The sequence below is a fragment of the Pseudonaja textilis genome, chromosome 1, assembly GCF_049901715.1.
Source record: "Pseudonaja textilis isolate UNSWEBS1 chromosome 1, rPseTex1.2, whole genome shotgun sequence".
Lineage (NCBI taxonomy): Eukaryota > Metazoa > Chordata > Lepidosauria > Squamata > Elapidae > Pseudonaja > Pseudonaja textilis.
The window spans coordinates 169,747,303-169,765,088 of NC_141990.1; the positions used below are offsets into that span (position 1 = coordinate 169,747,303).

The 17,786-nt window shown below is 42.7% G+C and overlaps 1 protein-coding gene across 2 annotated transcripts in view; it reads left to right on the forward strand.

The window, feature by feature from the left end:
* The window catches only part of RAPH1 (Ras association (RalGDS/AF-6) and pleckstrin homology domains 1), a 73,421-nt gene that overhangs the window by 36,245 nt on the left and 19,390 nt on the right, over positions 1–17,786 (forward strand). For both annotated transcript variants that reach the window (XM_026696750.2, XM_026696751.2), the window contains 2 exons: positions 7,078–7,155; positions 8,057–8,216. In XM_026696750.2, the coding sequence (XP_026552535.1) occupies positions 7,078–7,155; positions 8,057–8,216 (238 nt within the window). The remainder of the gene's footprint in view (positions 1–7,077; positions 7,156–8,056; positions 8,217–17,786) is intronic.

Consider the following 17,786-nt stretch of genomic DNA (forward strand, 5'->3'; position numbering starts at 1 on the left):
CCAGTCTGAAAGCGATCTGGAAGACAATCTGCTGGTAAGCAACCCACTCTACCCCAAAGACTGTTTATCTCCAGCCGAGGGAAGGGGGAGGAAGTTGCAGTGTTACTGGATTCGGAATGCCCCTGATGCCTAATAAACCCCACCCTAGCAGAGAAATTGAGAATCCAACTAAGGAAAATGGAAAATCCCATCACTTTCTGCCAATTAGAAGGAACTATATCAAGGGGGGGGGGGGGGAGCCAGCCAGTTTTACCACAGAACCATTAAAACTATGACTTGGGAACCATAGTGAGATGCTCACATTCATTGTATCACCAGGAATGGGAGGGCCACTAGTCCTAGGACTCACATGGCTATGGAAATGGAATCCAAAAATAAACTGGAAGAGAGGAACCGTACATTTCCAGAAACATGTAGCATTTGCAAACAGCCCAGAAGAAAGAAGAAGAAAGAGAACAGAGAACCAGCCATGGTTGGCCAGCTGGCTGAACCTATTAACATCCCCAAAGAGTACCAGGATTTAGCCCAAGTATTTAGCGAGGAGCCTTCTGATGTGCCCACCTCACTGCGCCATTGAAATCCTACCAGGGGCTAAACTTCCAAAACCGAAAATGTACTGCATGTCCCCCAGAGAACTAAAAGAACTCAGAACATTTATCAATAAAAATCTAAAAGGGGGGTTCATCAAACCTACCCAACCAAAAATAGCAGCCCCAGTATTATTCTGCGAAAAGAAAGGTGACTCTTTGTGTCTATGAGTGGATTACAAAACTCTTAAATACCATCAGGGTGGAGAATATGTACCCACTCCCCCTCGTGAAGGACATGCTGGCCCACCTCTCTAAAGGAATTTTTTTTTTCAAAGTTAGACCTACGAGAGGCATACTACCGCATCAGAATAAGGGAACGGGATGAGTGGAAGACGGCTTTTAACACCCCACTGGGATGCTACCAATTTAAAGTGTTCCCTTTTGTATTATAAGGAGCACCTGCCATGTTTATGCAATTAAATAATGAAACTCTCCATGATTTTTTGTACAAAGAGGTTCTAGTTTATCTCAATGATATTTTAATCTACACCGAAACAAAAGAAGAGCACATCCAGTTACTCCAAGCAGTTCTCACAAAACTCCAAAATGCCAAACTATATGCAAAACTCTCTAAATGTGAATTCCATCAAGAAAAAATTGACTACCTGGGATATAGAATATCCCATGAGGGAATAGAGATGGACCCACAAAAAGTAAAAGCTGTCATCGATTGGGAGCCACCCCATACTCGCAAACAACTGCAAAACTTCCTGGGTTTTGCAAACTTTTACCACCAATTCATTCCAGCTTTTGTGAATATCGCCCTCCCCATCACAAACTTACTAAAAACGAAAGGGGAGGAGAAACCCAAGCCAAGGCAATCCCTTATCTGGACGATGGAATGCCAAGCAGCACTTGAAAAACTTAAACAACTGTTCTCAGCAGAACCAATCCTGAAACACCCAGACCCTGAACAACCTTTTGTCATCTAAGCAGATGCTAGCGATGTAGCAGTTGGAGCAGTTTTACTCCAAAAGAATGAACGTGGACAGTTGCAACCATGTGCTTATACTTCCAAGAAACTGACAGGAACTGAACAAAGATGGGCCATATGGGAGAAAGAGCCATATGCTGTGCAATGGGTACTCCTCACATGGAGACATTTCCTAGAAGGGAATCAAATCCCCTTTGAAGTCTGGACTGATTATAAAAATCTGATGGATTTTTATCTGATGGATAAAAATCCATGGAAACTCTCACTAAAACATGTACAGTGGGCCCAATATTTTAAACGGTTTAATTTCACTCTCAAATATCTCCCAGAGGGAAACAATTTCTTGGCAGATGCCCTGTCCAGGAAACCCCAATACACAGCAAAAAGATTGAAGTTATAAAACCCATGATCCAACCAACCCAACTTGCAGCCAAAGTAATCACCCAGGCACAAGAGAAGAAAGAATCACTGACTGACAATGCAACAACTTCAATATTTAAGGAGGCACTACTTAAGGACGACTGGCTCCAGGCTAACAAAAACATTTGCTTACTCAAAGATGGTCTAGCCTGGGTAGAAAACAAACTTTATGTCCCTGCCAGCGAGAGGATGGACCTCATGAAACGATGCCACGACTCAAAAATAGCAGGACACTTTGGATTTGTAAAAACTCTGCACCTCATTAAAAGACAATTTTGGTGGCCATCTCTCCAAAAGGATATTGAAAACTATGTTGCTAGCTGCCAAACTGTGCTGCTGCAAAAAGAAGACAAAGAAAATCTCCTGGACTTTTACAAAAAGTGGCAGAACCTTCAGCACCCTGTAAAGAGATCTCTATGGACTTTATAGTGGAGCTCCCTGAAAGTGCAGGAAATAGTGTTATTTGGGTTGTAACTGATCTTTTTTCAAAACAAGTTCATTTTGTACCCTGCCAAAGGATCCCAACAGCCAAGGCATTGGCAAGTACACGTTTATCGCCTCCATGGACCTCCCCAATGGATTATCTCAGATAAGGGTGTACAATTCACATCCACATTTTGGCGGGCATTTTTAAACCTATTAGGCTCCACCCAGGGGTTGTCCTCATCCAATTATCTGGAAATTAATGGCTTGACAGAGGAAGCTAATAGCGTGTTAGAACAATATTTTAAGATGCTTTATTAATTACCAACAGGACACTTGGACTGACCTTCTTCCTTTTCCAGAGGTAGCATACAGCAACTCGGTCCACAGCAGCACTAGTTTCACCCCATTCCAGGTAGCCACAGGCCAAGAATTCAACCCCATGCCAGAGCTACCTAACAAGGAACCTGAAATTCCCTCCCTTAAGGAGTGGATAATTAATTTGCAAACCACTTGGCCAGTGATCAGACTAGCCTTACAAGAGGCTAGAGGGGCTTTTGAAGCTCAAGCGGACAAAAAATGCTGTGATCCTAAAGCGTTCAAAGTTGGAGACCATGTATATTTGTCTACAAAATTCCTAAAATCATTGCAACCCTCTAAGAAACTGGGACCTAAATTAATTGGACCATTTTCCATCTCCAGAATTATTAATCCTGTTACTGTAGCTTCTACTTCCCAAAACACTTAGACAGGTTCATCTAGTATTTCACTGTAGCCTACTCAAACCAGAGATCACTTCAAACCTTAGACCACCCCTTCCCACACCTCCAACTCCCATTATGATACATGGGGAACAACATTTTGAAATTAAAGATATCCTTGATTCACGCGCTCACCGTGGATCCACACAATACCTAGTAGCTTGGAAACAACTTCCCTCCTCAGAAAACAAGTGGGAAGCCAAACGACATGTAAAAGCACTCCCATTGCCAAGGAAGTTCCACCTGAAATACCCTCACAAACCACCCTAAGTTGTAAATGTAACACATGTTTTATGTCTTCCAGGTGGATTTTTCAAATTTTTGAGGGCAATATGTCAGATCCGTGTATCTGCCGTTCTTCAATGGAAGAAAAAGGGGAGGGGGAAGTTGGTACAAAGTAATCCTTTTTGATGTAACCTGAATATCTTAAGTCTTGTATTGAATCTGTATAACTTGCACATGATATACAACTGGGGACTGGAGCCAGATGTCTGGAAACTTGTCACCTCTTGGAGAGATAGCAAGAGGAGAAGGGACCATAAAAATTCCAGCTCAGAAAGAAACTTCCTGGGAAACTATTCTAAGATACGTTCCCAGAAAAGAAGGGGTGGGGAATTAACATTTGTTAATTAACTCTTTGTTTGACTAAATCCACATCAGAATAAGGGATGGGGTTCTAACTCCCTTTATCTATTACTGTATGCCTGGAAGCATCTTAGATTCTGCTTTGACTACTACCTGGTTCATTTCCTTTCAATAAAGAATTCCTTTTGAAGTAACTAGCTTTCCGAAGTTCATTCTTATCAGTTGAAGGGGAAAAGTCCGGTGCTTACGGGGGGGGGGAAATAAGTGTGTGCACATGTGATCTTATTGTGCAATTAACCTTGTCTCATTCTGAAGGGCAATATTAGTTCATTCAGAAAATAGACTGCCTGTGATTTTTTTTGTTCCTTCATAGCTTGTAAATGTATGTTAAAAAGTGCCTTATGGGGCTATTGTCAATTAAAAAGAGGAAATGTAAAAAGCTTGTTTTATTGATAGAGGGTTTTGTATGTTGCCTTGATTATAAATTATTTTTATATTTTGAAGAAATCACTCCTAAGTGAATTTGGATTATAGAGCATTTAATTATAGAATAAATACAGTCTGAAAAATAAATTCTTTAATGGTGAGAAAGAGATGATGATTTCATTTTTAGAAGTACATAGAATTTAAAGCAATTATAGCCAGGTTTTTTTCAGACTTATTTCCATCAAAAAGGTAATAATGATTGTAGTATCAAGCAAAGGCATGCACTTATTAAGTCATTATGAACTGATTGATCCCAAATTAAATTATTATAAATGTTTGAAGAATAGTTACCAACTTTTAAATTGGGCTAATATTATTGTGCTGGCTAGTTAGTTTTACTAATCAATATTATTTTAAGATAAAATAGAACAGGTTTTTTTCAATTAAACGTTTTGTTCTTTAATGTGTAAAAAATAGTCTCAAATTATCACAAGAAACTTAAAATATTGCGTTGGTGGTAAATTCACTCTGCATACATGGCTTCTTTTTATTCACAATTCAATCACTACAAAAAAATCCCACAATTGTTCCTACTTTTTCATTCTAAATTATTTTTATAATTTTGAAGAAATCACTCCAAAGTGAAAGGAGTAGAAACTGTTCACCAGAAGAAGCTATTCTTATCAAAATATTGTTACCCCACTAGTCTGAATATAAATATTTAAATGGTTTCCAATGATTCATTGGTAGGACTTTGAAATGTCAGCAACAAACATGTATTGCTTCAATTGTGTTAAAATGAATTACAGTAGATACTGATGGAGAAATGATGGCTAGTGTTACTTCATATCCAGTTTATTTTTATTTTACTTATTTATTTGTATCCTACCTTTATTTTTTACGAATAACTCAAGGTGGCAAAAATTTCCAACATACTTTCCTCTTCCTATTTTCCCCACAACAACAACCCTGTGAGATTGATTGGGCTGAGAGAGAGGGACTGGCCCAAAGTTACCCAGCTGGCTTTCAAGGCTAAGTGGAGACTTGAACTTACCCTTTCCCGCTTTGTAGCCTGGTGCCTTAACCACTAGATCAAACCATTCCTCTGCAACAATTAAGGACTGGATTTAATTCTGACTATTAAAGAATTGGGGATAAAATTAGCAAAGATGGGCTGTTCCTTTATTTTTAATATTTGTATTTTAATCCTGTTATTGCCGCTTCTTTTAAAGTTATACTCCATTCTTTCCAACTAAAAGCATCAAAAATAAAACTTTCTTTGCACTTTGTTCATTGTCACAGAAATAGGCTTTAGGGGAGTTATCTAATAATATTCAGCTCTATGTTGAGACATTGATACTGACAGTTTTGTGTTTTTCTTTACAATTTTTTAATTTGCAAATCTACACTATTTTCTGAATTTCTTTCTTATCTTAAACAAACATACAATGTTATCCATGATGAAGATCCATAATATAGATTTGAAATTATTTTCATAGTTCATTATAATTTTCCCTGCTGCTGCTGCTTGATATTTGTGCATTTCCTGATTTATAATTTGTTTCAGTAAGAAGGACAAATTGATAAAAGGATGTGACTCTGTGACTTAATATACACATATAAATAATTGGAGATATTTGTTCTATCTGCCAAAATTGCCAATATTATTTATTTACTGCTCTGTGCATTCTTTACATGCTTTATCCAAATATTTATCTACTCTGATTAACTTTATCCAGGTCAAAATGTATAATCAGATGAAGTCATTGAAGACTTTATACTCAGTCATATAGTCAGAGTAAACATGAGAATATGAAACACAAGGATTGGATATATTATAAAGTGATACATTTTTTATTTGAAAAATATATCTAAGGTGGAAAGGATGTAACCAGTAGATGCTATGATTCTATTATTTTAAAATATATTAGGAGATTTTAGAATATTTATGCTTGTGATTTAAAATAAGACTGTAAAATTTCTGGACAGTTGTGAAATCACTAGGATGGGTATTTAATAAATAAAACTACATTTATTTTAGCACATTTTATTAATGAAAAGTGGTTGTCTTTTTTAGAAATTGACCATAAAATCATGTTTGATACATCCATAGTAAAAGTATGATTGATTCATATATTAAAGTTTGGGTATGTGATTTTGCTTTAAAAAAACCAGGTGAGAAAACTTCATTTGCAATCTAAGATATTTTTATTTTCTATACAATGTGCTGAATTGTTGGGAATATTTTTTCCATTTGAGCCCATACAAGATTTATACTACAGAACTCTTTCTCTAATCTTTGTTTTCAAACTACGTGAAGTCCTTTTTATATTGGATATATGATGAGCTTTTGCCCCACCTCCAGAATGTGGTTTCCTTTGTAATTGTTTATTAGATACTGTTTCAGGCCTCATTTATCTTTGCTCTTATCCATTTACTCGTTAGTTTCATTGAAAATTACTATGTTTCCGATGAACATTTCTTTTGCCAGCTGTTCCCTTTTTTGCTATTAATTGGACAGAACGTGAAGAGGCAGGCGGCAGCTACAGGGAGCTAGGAAAAAATTCAGAAGTTTTCATGAGAATAGAAAAGGCAGCATCTAGTAAATGTTACTATACTGAAAAATTCATGAGCTCAAACAGGTGTGTTTGAATGGCACATACTTTTAGAATATAATATTCTAAAATGATGGGAAGTTTCCTGTAAATATTAGATTAACATGTGATACCTTTTTGAATAGTCAGTAGAATGAAGTGGTACAGTAGAAATGCACTTCATAGAATTCTGTCTTTTGTCTTTACTTTCTTTCTTTGAAGTATTCTATTGGAGAATATAATTGGGGAAGATGGGAAAAGCATTGATATATTATTGATATTTATGTATGTATGTCCAGTCCACATATACCGCTCAGAGTTAAAGCAAAAATTATTTTCCATAGGAAGAACAGGCTGCCAAATTGAAGGCTGAAAAGATCAGGGTTGCTTTAGAGAAGATTAAAGAAGCACAAGTTAAAAAGGTAAGTTAATATATTTTGCTTAATATATTTTAAAGTCATTACAAACAATTAGTTCCTACTGAGGAAAATATGTGGCATTAAAATGCTTGTTTTTAGGTTATATTTCTAGTTCTACAATTTATTTTGCACTGCAATTCTAGTTAGCAAGCAGTGTTAACATATTAACTTGGATTACAGCAACAGAAAGTTCCCTTTTAATGATTCCAGGATGTGGGTTGTATCCAGTTATATCTATTCACCCTATCTCAGTTTCTGTTTAACTCCTGCATGGCTCCTAATCAGCATGAGCCTCAGGGTATCTTTGCAGGGCATCTAAGGGATCCACAAAGATAGGGGTAAAAGTTAAGGGTAGAATCATCTCAAAACTAACAAGAGTTGGAAATGTTAAATTATACTTACTACTCATGTAAAAATCATATCATTGAAAATTATTAGAATCTAGTAAAACCCTTGCTTAACAGTAATAACTGGGACTGGCAACGCAGTCATAAACCATGATGTCACATGATCACACTGACAACAGCAGCTGCAGCAATCCCAATTGTCTTAATTAGACAAATTCCATATGGTTGCAGATTGTGCTCACATAATCGTCATTTGCAACCTTCTGCCAGCTTCCTCACTGACTTTGCAGTGAAGGTCATGAATTGCAATCACATGGTTCTGGACCTGCAACATCATAATTATGAAGTAGTTGCCAAATTCCCAAAACATCATCCTATGAACATTGTGACAGCCTCAAATATGAGGACCCATCGTAAGTCTCCCTCATTCAGTGTCATTGTAACTTTGAACACTTGATGAATGAGTGGTCATTCAGTAAGGACTATCTGTAATGAGTAGAAATTTTATTTCAAAATTTCATCAGAGTTTAATGCCTTCTCCTTTATTTCTGCTACAGCTTGTGATAAGAGTCCACATGTCTGATGACAGCTCAAAGACAATGATGGTAGATGAACGACAGACTGTAAGACAAGTGTTAGACAACTTGATGGACAAATCACATTGTGGATTTAGCTTAGACTGGTCCTTGGTAGAAACAATCTCTGAATTACAAATGGGTTAGTAATTCAGATTTCTTGACAGTACCAAATTGTTATGGAATTTTTATAATGTATGATCTTGTTTCCTGGTTGTGTGTATATGTATGTGTCTTCCTTTAGGTAGCTGGATTGCTTGGGGAAGACTTTTCTTTGCTTGGAACTTTTTGTAAAGATCCTTTTATAATTCTGGAAGTCCTGGGTTTGCTAAAACTTCTATAATATTTTGGTGTTACCACTTTGATTACTTAACCACAAGCTTTCAGTAGACCAAACCAGAAATACAATAATAAAATAGTCAAGGTTTGGTTTTACTTGAGAAAGATATTAAATTGGATACAGATATATTTACATGCTTCATATACCATAATACTTTTACCTGTACATGTTTTATCCACATTTTTATTTAAAAATCAACAGCATATTTATTACAAAAAGTTGGTGTTCTTTCTACTTCGAGCCTGTTAAAAATACCCTTGTAGATAGAACCTTTGCGTTATAGCTTTAGTATATAATTGGTTTTCATCTTTTTATATACAAAGATTTTTAGTATTCTACTTAAATATTGGGACGTGTTTTAAAATCTGTTGGTTTTGTTATTATTATAGTTTATTTCCTTTCATAGAATTAAATTGAACGTATTAAAAATACACTATTTGCAATAAGAATATACAGTACCTGTAAGATATCTTTTTCAGTACTCGTATATATGAGTAGTTTATTCCCCTTTTGAAAAAAAAATCTTTATATTTTTCACAATAATGGAGTGATAATTCATTCCATTGGTACATAAAACAAATCTGTATTGATTTTAGATTGCAGGATAAAAGTAAGCAAAATCAGAACCATGGAGTTAGACTTCATCCATGATTGAAATTGTAGCCTCCTAATTCTCCAGCACATCGATTGGAGAATCCACACATGGGGTAGATACATGCCTTTCTGCCCAGAGACTGTCTCCTTCTCCACTGAGCCAAAGGGAGAATCCAGGCTGGGTAGTCTCTAGTCTCATAGCTCTGCAGACTGAGTTGAAAAACTGAGGACACCCACCCCACGGTAACAGTCCCCAGTTCTTCACTCAGTCTCAGCATGTTCAGACCACCCTTAAAGGACTCTGAATAGTTTAGATTGTGGAAGAATCTTCACCCCCTGGATTGAGACTTTTTTCTTAGAGAGTCTTAGAACAGGTTTGACAGCTAGCTCACCGGTTTAGCCACTTGTTTTTTTGTGCTTTTTCCACATTTTTTTGATTAATTTTTAAACTTTATTTGCGGGTGGGCTGGTTTCTGTGGTTTGTTGGTGGAATTTTGGTTGGAGGTGCCCCTGAGAGCCTGTGTGGCCCAGGCTGTGGGGGCGGGAGTCGGTGTCTTATTTAACTCCCGGTCCATTCTTATTTGTGCTAGCCACAACAACCGCAAGGTGCTTCTGCCCCTTTTTGACATCGGCAGTCATTTCCGACGTTTAGACCAAATAAAATTTATTTTTATTTTGCCCCTTTTCCTTTTCTCTCTGTCAGTGACAGTTATTTTTGGTGGGCTCAAAATGGCAGCCAGGGGAGCTGATAAGGAATTATCAGCTCCTCAGCAGAGTAGAGAGAGAGCTGCAAGGGGATCAACTAAGTCCAGGTCTGCTGGACTAGAGGCAGCAGCTAGGATCAGAGCTAGGGCCCTAGCCCCTAAAAGACCCTCTAGGGCACAGGATAGGCAGGCCAGGCGTAGACAGAAAGCCCTGAATAAAGAGTTTGATAAGGCTGTGAGAGACTCCAAGATGGCTGAAAACAGGGCCATCTCTCCTCTGATCCCACAATATGGCAGGCAGCAAGACCAATTGGCAGATAGACAATATTTGACTGCCTGGTCTCCTGGTGGCTCAAGTACTCAGGATGTGCAGGGAAACCCCCAAATCAGAGCAGAAGCCACTCATAATGTTTCTGAGCCATCACAAGGATTTTTAATTACTGCATCGGGGAGTCAAGCCTCCAGCGGAACCAGAGCTGTGCCTGAAGCCACCTTTACCCCCACAGCAGCTGGATTGCGGCCTGAGGAAGCCCACATGCAAGAGATACCATCCTTCATGAGAGCCCCCCAAACAATTAGACAAGAATTTCAGGCAGCAGTCAACCAGCTGCAGCAGCTGTCTTGTTTGGACGTTAACAGAGGCATTCCTCGGGCATGGCCAGGCTTCTGCAGAGTAGCTGATCTACTACAGAGATTGTTCTGCATCCCCATCAGAAAGACGCCAGTCTTATGTCTCCGAAAGGGACCTCCTTCCAGAGAGGGACTTTTCGGAAGAGGAGTCGGAGGTAGCAGGTCCCCCCTCCTTTAAGGACCTTTTCCAACCAATTCTCTTAAAGACTCTGCTGGTTAAGGCTAGGAGCATGGCTCATCTTTAAAAGGACACTTCCCCCAGAGGGGAAGATTACCTATTCACTGAGAAAACATCAGTGGTGGACGCTGTGCCTGTGCCCCAGATGTTTTTGAATGTGATTTAAAGACAGTGGGAATCCCCTGGGGTGTACACTTGCCCCAGTGGGTCAGAGTCTACCTTATTTAATGTGGACAAAGATCTTTTGCAATTATTGAGGTGCCAAAGGTAGATGGCCCAGTGATGCTGAGGACATTTTAAAGGCGGAGGACCGGAAGGAAGAGATGGTGCTCCGCAGAGCTCATCGAGCTGATGCTTGGGCCATCAGAGCAGCCACGACTGTGTCTTTCTTCACACGGGCCTCTTTGCGGTGGCTGAGGCAGTTGCAGAGCAGAATCCTACCTGAGGACCTCAGGGTGCATAAGGACTTGAATAAGATAAAAGCCGCAGCTCAATTGACAACTGCCAAAATCACATCAGCCAAATTTTCTTCCAGAGACATGGCCTCATCTGTAACAGCACGTAGGCTCCTCTGGCTAAGAAATTGGCAGATGGACACCAGAAACAAATGGAAGCTGGCGTCAGCTCCTTTTAAGGGAGAGAGGCTTTTTGAGGAGGCCCTGGATCCCTTTTTAATGGAGGCCAGGGACAAGCAAAGGAGCTTGCCCTCCCATGGGAGGCACTTTGATAACAGGTATCTGGCCTGCTACAGGAAGCTTTCCTTTAAACGGGGAAGCTGGGACAGGCCTTCCCCATCAAAGTAGGCCCTTCTTCCAAAGATCCTTGTCTCAGGCCAATAGACCAGCCTTTGCCGCCAAGGGCATCAGAGGCAAGAAGGCAAACGATCTTTTCGGGATTCCAACAGACCTTTTAGACGCAACAAGTGACATCCAAGCCACTTTTCCCATAGGGGGCCATCTGGGGCTGTTCTGGCAGAGGTGGGAACAGACTACAACAGATGCTTGGATCCTGACAACTTTACGGTCAGGTCTCTCCCTGGAGTTTCTTTCCTCCAGAGCCTTTGTGTGCTGCCCCGTCTCCAGGGACCCCTCAAAGAGGGACTCATTGACTCGGCGATCCACTGAAGGCTGGATATTCGGGCCATCCAGCCAGTTCCTGGAGACCAGGAGAGACAGGGGTTTTATTCAATTTTGTTTGTGATTCCAAAGGCTTCGCGGGTGGGGGTGGCGAGCAATCCTCAAGCTGAAAGGGCTCAACAGGCATCTAATATACTGAAGGTTCAAAATACACTCCCTCCACTCCATCCTAGAGGGTCTTTGGGAGGGAGACTTTTTTGCTTTGGTAGACCTGACAGAGGCCTACCTCCATGTACCCATAGACCCCAACTACCATCAGTTCCTGAGGTTTTGCTATGGCGGCTGCCATTTTCAATACAGGGCTCTCCCATTCAGCCTGTAATCAGCCCCACAGACTTTGTGATGACCCATAGTCTCTCAAAATAACCCAAAACATATATTCAAGTCCGGTAAAGCCTTCAACTTAACTTCACTGTTTTATTAGGCACAGTTTAAAGTCACAAAAGTAAATAAGGAGGCAAACAGAAAACCAAACAAACCGCATTGATGAGAGTTCTGAAGCAAGCCAAGATAACTAATTATAAACTCCAGGAAAATAGCCGAGAAAAGTCCATGGGAAGAACACCAACAAAGATAAGCTTCTTTCAAGGTGAACACTAATTGACTTCAGCAATTCTAACTGCACAGTTGCAAACTTATATACATAGCTCCCACCTGCAAACCACGAGGAGGATCATGGTAATCTCTTCTTGAGTAGACCTCGCTTTTCCCTGATCCTCTCCTCCCTGCATGACCTAGGATGGATAGAGGATGGGCCTGGATCCTCCTCTGACTGCTCAGCCGGCCTCTGCCCTTCCCCAGCCTCCTCCACCACCTCTGGAGCCACACTCCCACTCCCTGTTAGCTGTTCCTCTTCTTCCTCAGAGTCAGACTCCACCAGGGGCCTAACAGACTTTTACCAAGCTCCTGGCGGCCATAGCGGCATACCTCAGATCCTTACCCATCAGGATCCAGTGCTATTTGGACGACATCCTGACCCCAGGTGGAGGAGGATCTGATGTCGACAATCAGGATCCTTCGAGAGCATGGGTTTTCGATAAACCTGAACAAATGCCACCTAGTCCCATTGACTCATCTCTTGCATTTAGGGGCTATCATAGACACTTTGGCGAGTCAGGTCTTTCTCTCACTGAAGACAGTATAAGGGATGTCACATCACAGATCCTGTCATCCAAAGAGGCCCCTATCATCTTGCTGTCTCAACTTCTCAGCAAGATGATATCATGCATCGGTATCGCCCCATGGGCCCGCTTCCATGCCCGAACCCTGCTGTGGTTCTGGCTCCCCTACCAGAGGGCGGGCAGGGGTGACTCACTGAGGACAGTTCGTGTCCTCTTGCTGGTTATTTGTTCTCTCCATTGGTGGCAGTCCCTGGCCATGGATCAGGGATGTTCATACAGGGAGCCCCAGAGTATTACCATTACTACTGACACCAGTCTGTATGGTTGGGGGGCCCACCTGGGAGTCCAGGTTACCCAGGGGAGGTGGTCACGGGAAGAGCTCGCCCACAACATAAATGGGCTAGCGCTCAGGGCTGCCCGCTTAGCTCTCAAGGATCTAAGGCAGGAGGTGGTGGGGAGACATGTACTTCTCCTCATGGACAATGTGGCCACCAAGGCCCACATAAACTGGCAGGGGGGCACTCCAGAGCCCTGATGCAGGAGGCGACTCAATTGTGCAGGTGGGCAGAGAGGCACTTGTTGTCCCTATGAGTAGAACACATCTTGGGAATTTCCAATGTGCAGGCAGACTGGTTGAGCAGGGAATCAGTTGGAATGGCGACTGCATCCCAATCTGTTCCAGGAGATGACGGAATGGTTTGGCTGTCCGATTTTGGACCTCTTTCCATCTCTTGCAGCTCCCGAGGTTCTTTGCACAGTTTCTAGCACTGGGAACAGAAGGGGTCAACATTCTCCGGTGCAGGTAGCCCCAGGGACTATTGTATGCCTTCCCCCCCCACTTTCCCTGATTCTGGAGACAATCAGAATGGTACTGATAGAGAGGGCGGAGGTTCTGTTGGTCGCCCTTTAACTGGCTCAGGCGTCCATGGTTCGCCGACCTGGTGGGCCTGTCAGGCGCCAGACCCTGGAGAATTCCCATGCACAAGATCTCCCTCAGCCAGGGCCCACTTGAGCATCCAGATCCAGCTTGGTTCTGGTTGACTGTCTGGTGCTTGAGCGGGGGCTCCTGAAATGGGAGAAGTTTTCCAGAAGGGTCATCCAGACCTTCCAGGGGGCCAGAAAACCTTCTACAATGAAATATACGACGCAACGTGGAGGATTTTCTGCGGTTGGTGTGCCAGTCACCAATTGGAACCCACTTCTGTTTCTGTTGCAAATGTGTCAGAGTTCCTGCAGGACAGTTTGGACAGAAGTCTCGCCCCCAATACCTTGAAGAGAGTGGCTGCTTTGGCCTTGGTGATTTCATTCAAGGACTCAACCACTCCGGCCCAACACCCCAGAGTGAAAGCCTTCCTTAGGGGAGCCACGAATTTGAAGCCACCAGTGATCCACTGTTACCCAATCTGGGACTTGTCTAGGATCCTGCAGGCACTGACTTCTCCCCCATTTGAACCTTTGCGTGAAGTCAGTCTTCGTCTATTCACATGCAAAGTGTCATTCTTAATGGCCATAACTTCAGCCAGGCATATCGGCCTTATCCATCAGAAAGGACCTTTGCATTTTTTCATCCAGACAGAGTGGTTCTGCGGTTGGACCCTACCTTTCTGCCCAAGGTGAATTCCTAAGTCCATCATTCACAGGAGTTGATTTTGCCTGACTTCTGTCCAGGGCCTACCCATGCACTGGAAAGAAAATGGCGCACCTTGGATGTTAGGAGGGCCCTCCATATTTACATCAAACAAACCTCTTCCTTTAGGAAGACTGAAGCCCTGTTCGTTCCTTTCAGCCATCAACTTTGGGCTGCAGGGTGATACCTTCTTACCATGGGTCTCTGGCTTAGAGCCTGCATTGCAAAAGCCTATGAGTTACAGGCTCTTCCTGTGCCCAGGAGAATCACTGTGCACTCAACCAGGAGTGCAGTGACCATTGCAGCCTGGGCAATGCAGACATCGGTTCCAGACATTTGTAGAGCTGCAACATGGTAGTCTGTGACCCCATTCATAAGACATTATAAAATTGACTCCTTTGCCTTGGCAGAGGTGTCCTTTGGAAGATGAATCCTGCAGGGCATTCATGTAGAGGTGGGGACCTCCGACCAGTCAAGTTCCCACCTGTAGGAAAGCCATCAGCCAGCTTTGGTATGTCCCATCCTGGATTCCCCCTTCGGCTCAGTGGAGAAGGGGCATTGGTCCTACCTGACACGCCTCTTCTCGGGGAGCCAAAGGGAGAATCCAGTCCCACCCTGTATTCTGTTTGGTTGGACTAAGGAGAAAATGTTTTTTCTTGTATCATCAAATAGACTATCTTTCAGAAGATGATGAGCAGCTGAATTCGCTTGGACATTGTCTTTCTTTTTTTTTTTTTAAAGCTGCTTCCTGGATAGGGAGGGGAGATCGGAGCACTGTCTAAGCACTACAGAGGCTCCAGATGCTGGTCTCTGCCGACTCAGAAGCCCTCAGTTAATTTTTGCAGCCAAAGCCTTGCTATTAACAGCTAGATTCTTCCAGCCAAATCCCTGCCACTTCACAGCTGAGTTTCAGCTGTCAAGCCTATAATTATAGGCTGTCAAGCCTATAATTAACTTCCGGCTTAGCAGCTTTTGTTTTAAAGGCTCAGGCTGCTGCAGAGATTCAGTCTGCATTAGCAGCCTTTGTTTTGGACTGCATGATTGAGAATAGGGGTGAGTGTGCGTGCTGGCTACCCCAGTGCGCTGGTCCTGCTGCCAATACTCAATCGCTCTCCCCAGCAACACCAGCAGCAGAGCAGCAGTCTCTAAGCAGAGCGTGGTTGCATCGCCCTGCTGAAGTAAGGCTGTTAAGATGGCTGAACAGCTCCTGTCAACAGGTAGACCAGGGAGCTTCTACTTCAGCTCAGCTTAGGAAGACCAGCTGCAGAAGAGCTAGGTCAATTTAACAGATACTTAACGGATAATCAGAGTTGGAAGGGACCTTGTAGGTCATCTAGTCCAACCCCCGTCCAAGTGGGAGACCCTACACCATTTCTGACAGATGGCAGTCCAATCTCTTCCTGAAAGTCTCAAGTGATGGCGCTCCCACAACTTCTGAGAGCAAGGTATTCCATTTGTTGATTGTTCTCACTGTCAGAAAGTTTCTCCTTATTTCCAGGTTAAATCTCTCCTTGTTCAGTTTCCATCCATTATTCTTTGTCTGGCCTACAGGCGCTTTAGAAAATAGCTTGACCCCTTCCTCTCTATGGCAGCCCTTCAAATATTGGAAGACTGCTATCATATCTCCCCTGATCCTTCTCTTTACTAGACTAGCCAAGCCCAGTTCCTGTAACCGTTCTTCATATGTTTTAGTCTCCAGTCCCTTAATCATCCTGGTTGCTCTTCTCTGTACTTTTTCCATAATCTCAACATCTTTTTTATAATGTGGTGACCAAAACTGGATGCAGTACTCTAGGTGTAGTCTTACTAAGGCTTTATAGAGTGGTATTAGTACCTCCCTTGATCTTGATTGTATCCCTCTGTTAATACAACTTAGGATTGCATAGGCTTTTTTGGCTGCTGCTGCACACTGCTGGCTCATATTTAGCTGGTTGTCCACTAAGACTCCAAGATCCCTCTCACAGTTACTGCTATTGAGCCTGGTTTCACCCAGTCTATATGTGTACTTTTGGTTTTTCTTGCCTAAGTGTAGGACTTTACTTTTCTCTACATTGAATTTCATTTTGTTAGATACAGCCCAGTGTTCTACTCTGTCAAGATCCATCTGGATCTTGAGCCTATCTTCTTGGGTGTTAGCTATTTCAAAAGAGTCATCTTGTACCAACTACTTATCTGCTCCATCTAGGAGCAGTTATAGACAACAAGCTGTTCGAGGTCTGTCTTTCCCAGGAACGACAGGACAGCATCAAGTCCTTAGTCAACCAAATCAGGATGGAACGATTCGTTCCATTGGCCATATTCTCACAGCTCCTGGGAAAGATGGTCTCTTGCATAGCCATAGTACCTTGGGCTCGATCACACTTAACAAACCCTGCAATGGTTTCTGCTACCATTCCAGAGGGCAGGGGGCAGCAATTCCATCTCGATGGTTAGGATACCATTAGAGAGACTTGGGTCCCTCAGGTGGTGGGTGTCCAGCAATAGCAAAGTTCAAGGAGTCCAGCTGCCGAACCCTGGCCTTGGAAGCCAGCCTGTTCAGATGGGGAGCTCATCTTCAGTCGCAGCTGAAGCAGGGTCAGTTGTCTCAGGCAGACCTGAAACACAACATAAACTGGCTGGAACTCCAAGCGATCCAACTCACCCTCCGACACTTCCAGACTACCATAGAGGGACAACACTTACTGATCATGATGAACAATGTTTCAACAAATGTGGCACATCAATCACCAAGGGGGCACCCACTCCAGGTCCCTCATGCGCGAGGCAAACCAACTGTTTCTCTGGGAAGAGGCTCACCTGCTTTCCATCAAGGCAGAGCACATCTTGGGGGCAACAAATTGTACAGGCAGATTTTCTCAAAAGGACCACGGTGGACTACTCCAAGTGGCAGCTGCACTGGGACATCTTCCAGGAAATGTGTGAAAAATTCGGCCACCCAATCCTGGACCTGAACTCGCAACTGCCCAGATATTTCATGAGGTTTCCAAAACCTGGAATAGAGGGAGTCAACGCCCTCCGCTGCCCCTGGCCCGGGGCCCTATTATATGCATTCCCTCCTCTTCCCATCATACCGGAAGTGATCAGGAAACTCTTAGTGGAACAGGCAGGGATACTGCTCATCGCTTCCCATTGGCTCAGACGGCCATGGTTTGCAGATCTCATCAGCCTATCTGTGTCCCGTCCTTGGAGGATTCCTTGGGACAGGGTCTCCCGCAACTAGGGGGTCTTGGTCCACCCGGAGCCTCAGTGGCTCCAACTGACCGCCTGCCACTTGAGAGGAGGATCCTGATGAGGGACAACTTTTCAAGGAAGGTGATACAATCCAGGCTTCCAGGAGACCTTCCACCAATAGAATTTAAAACTCTACTTGGAAGGCATTCTG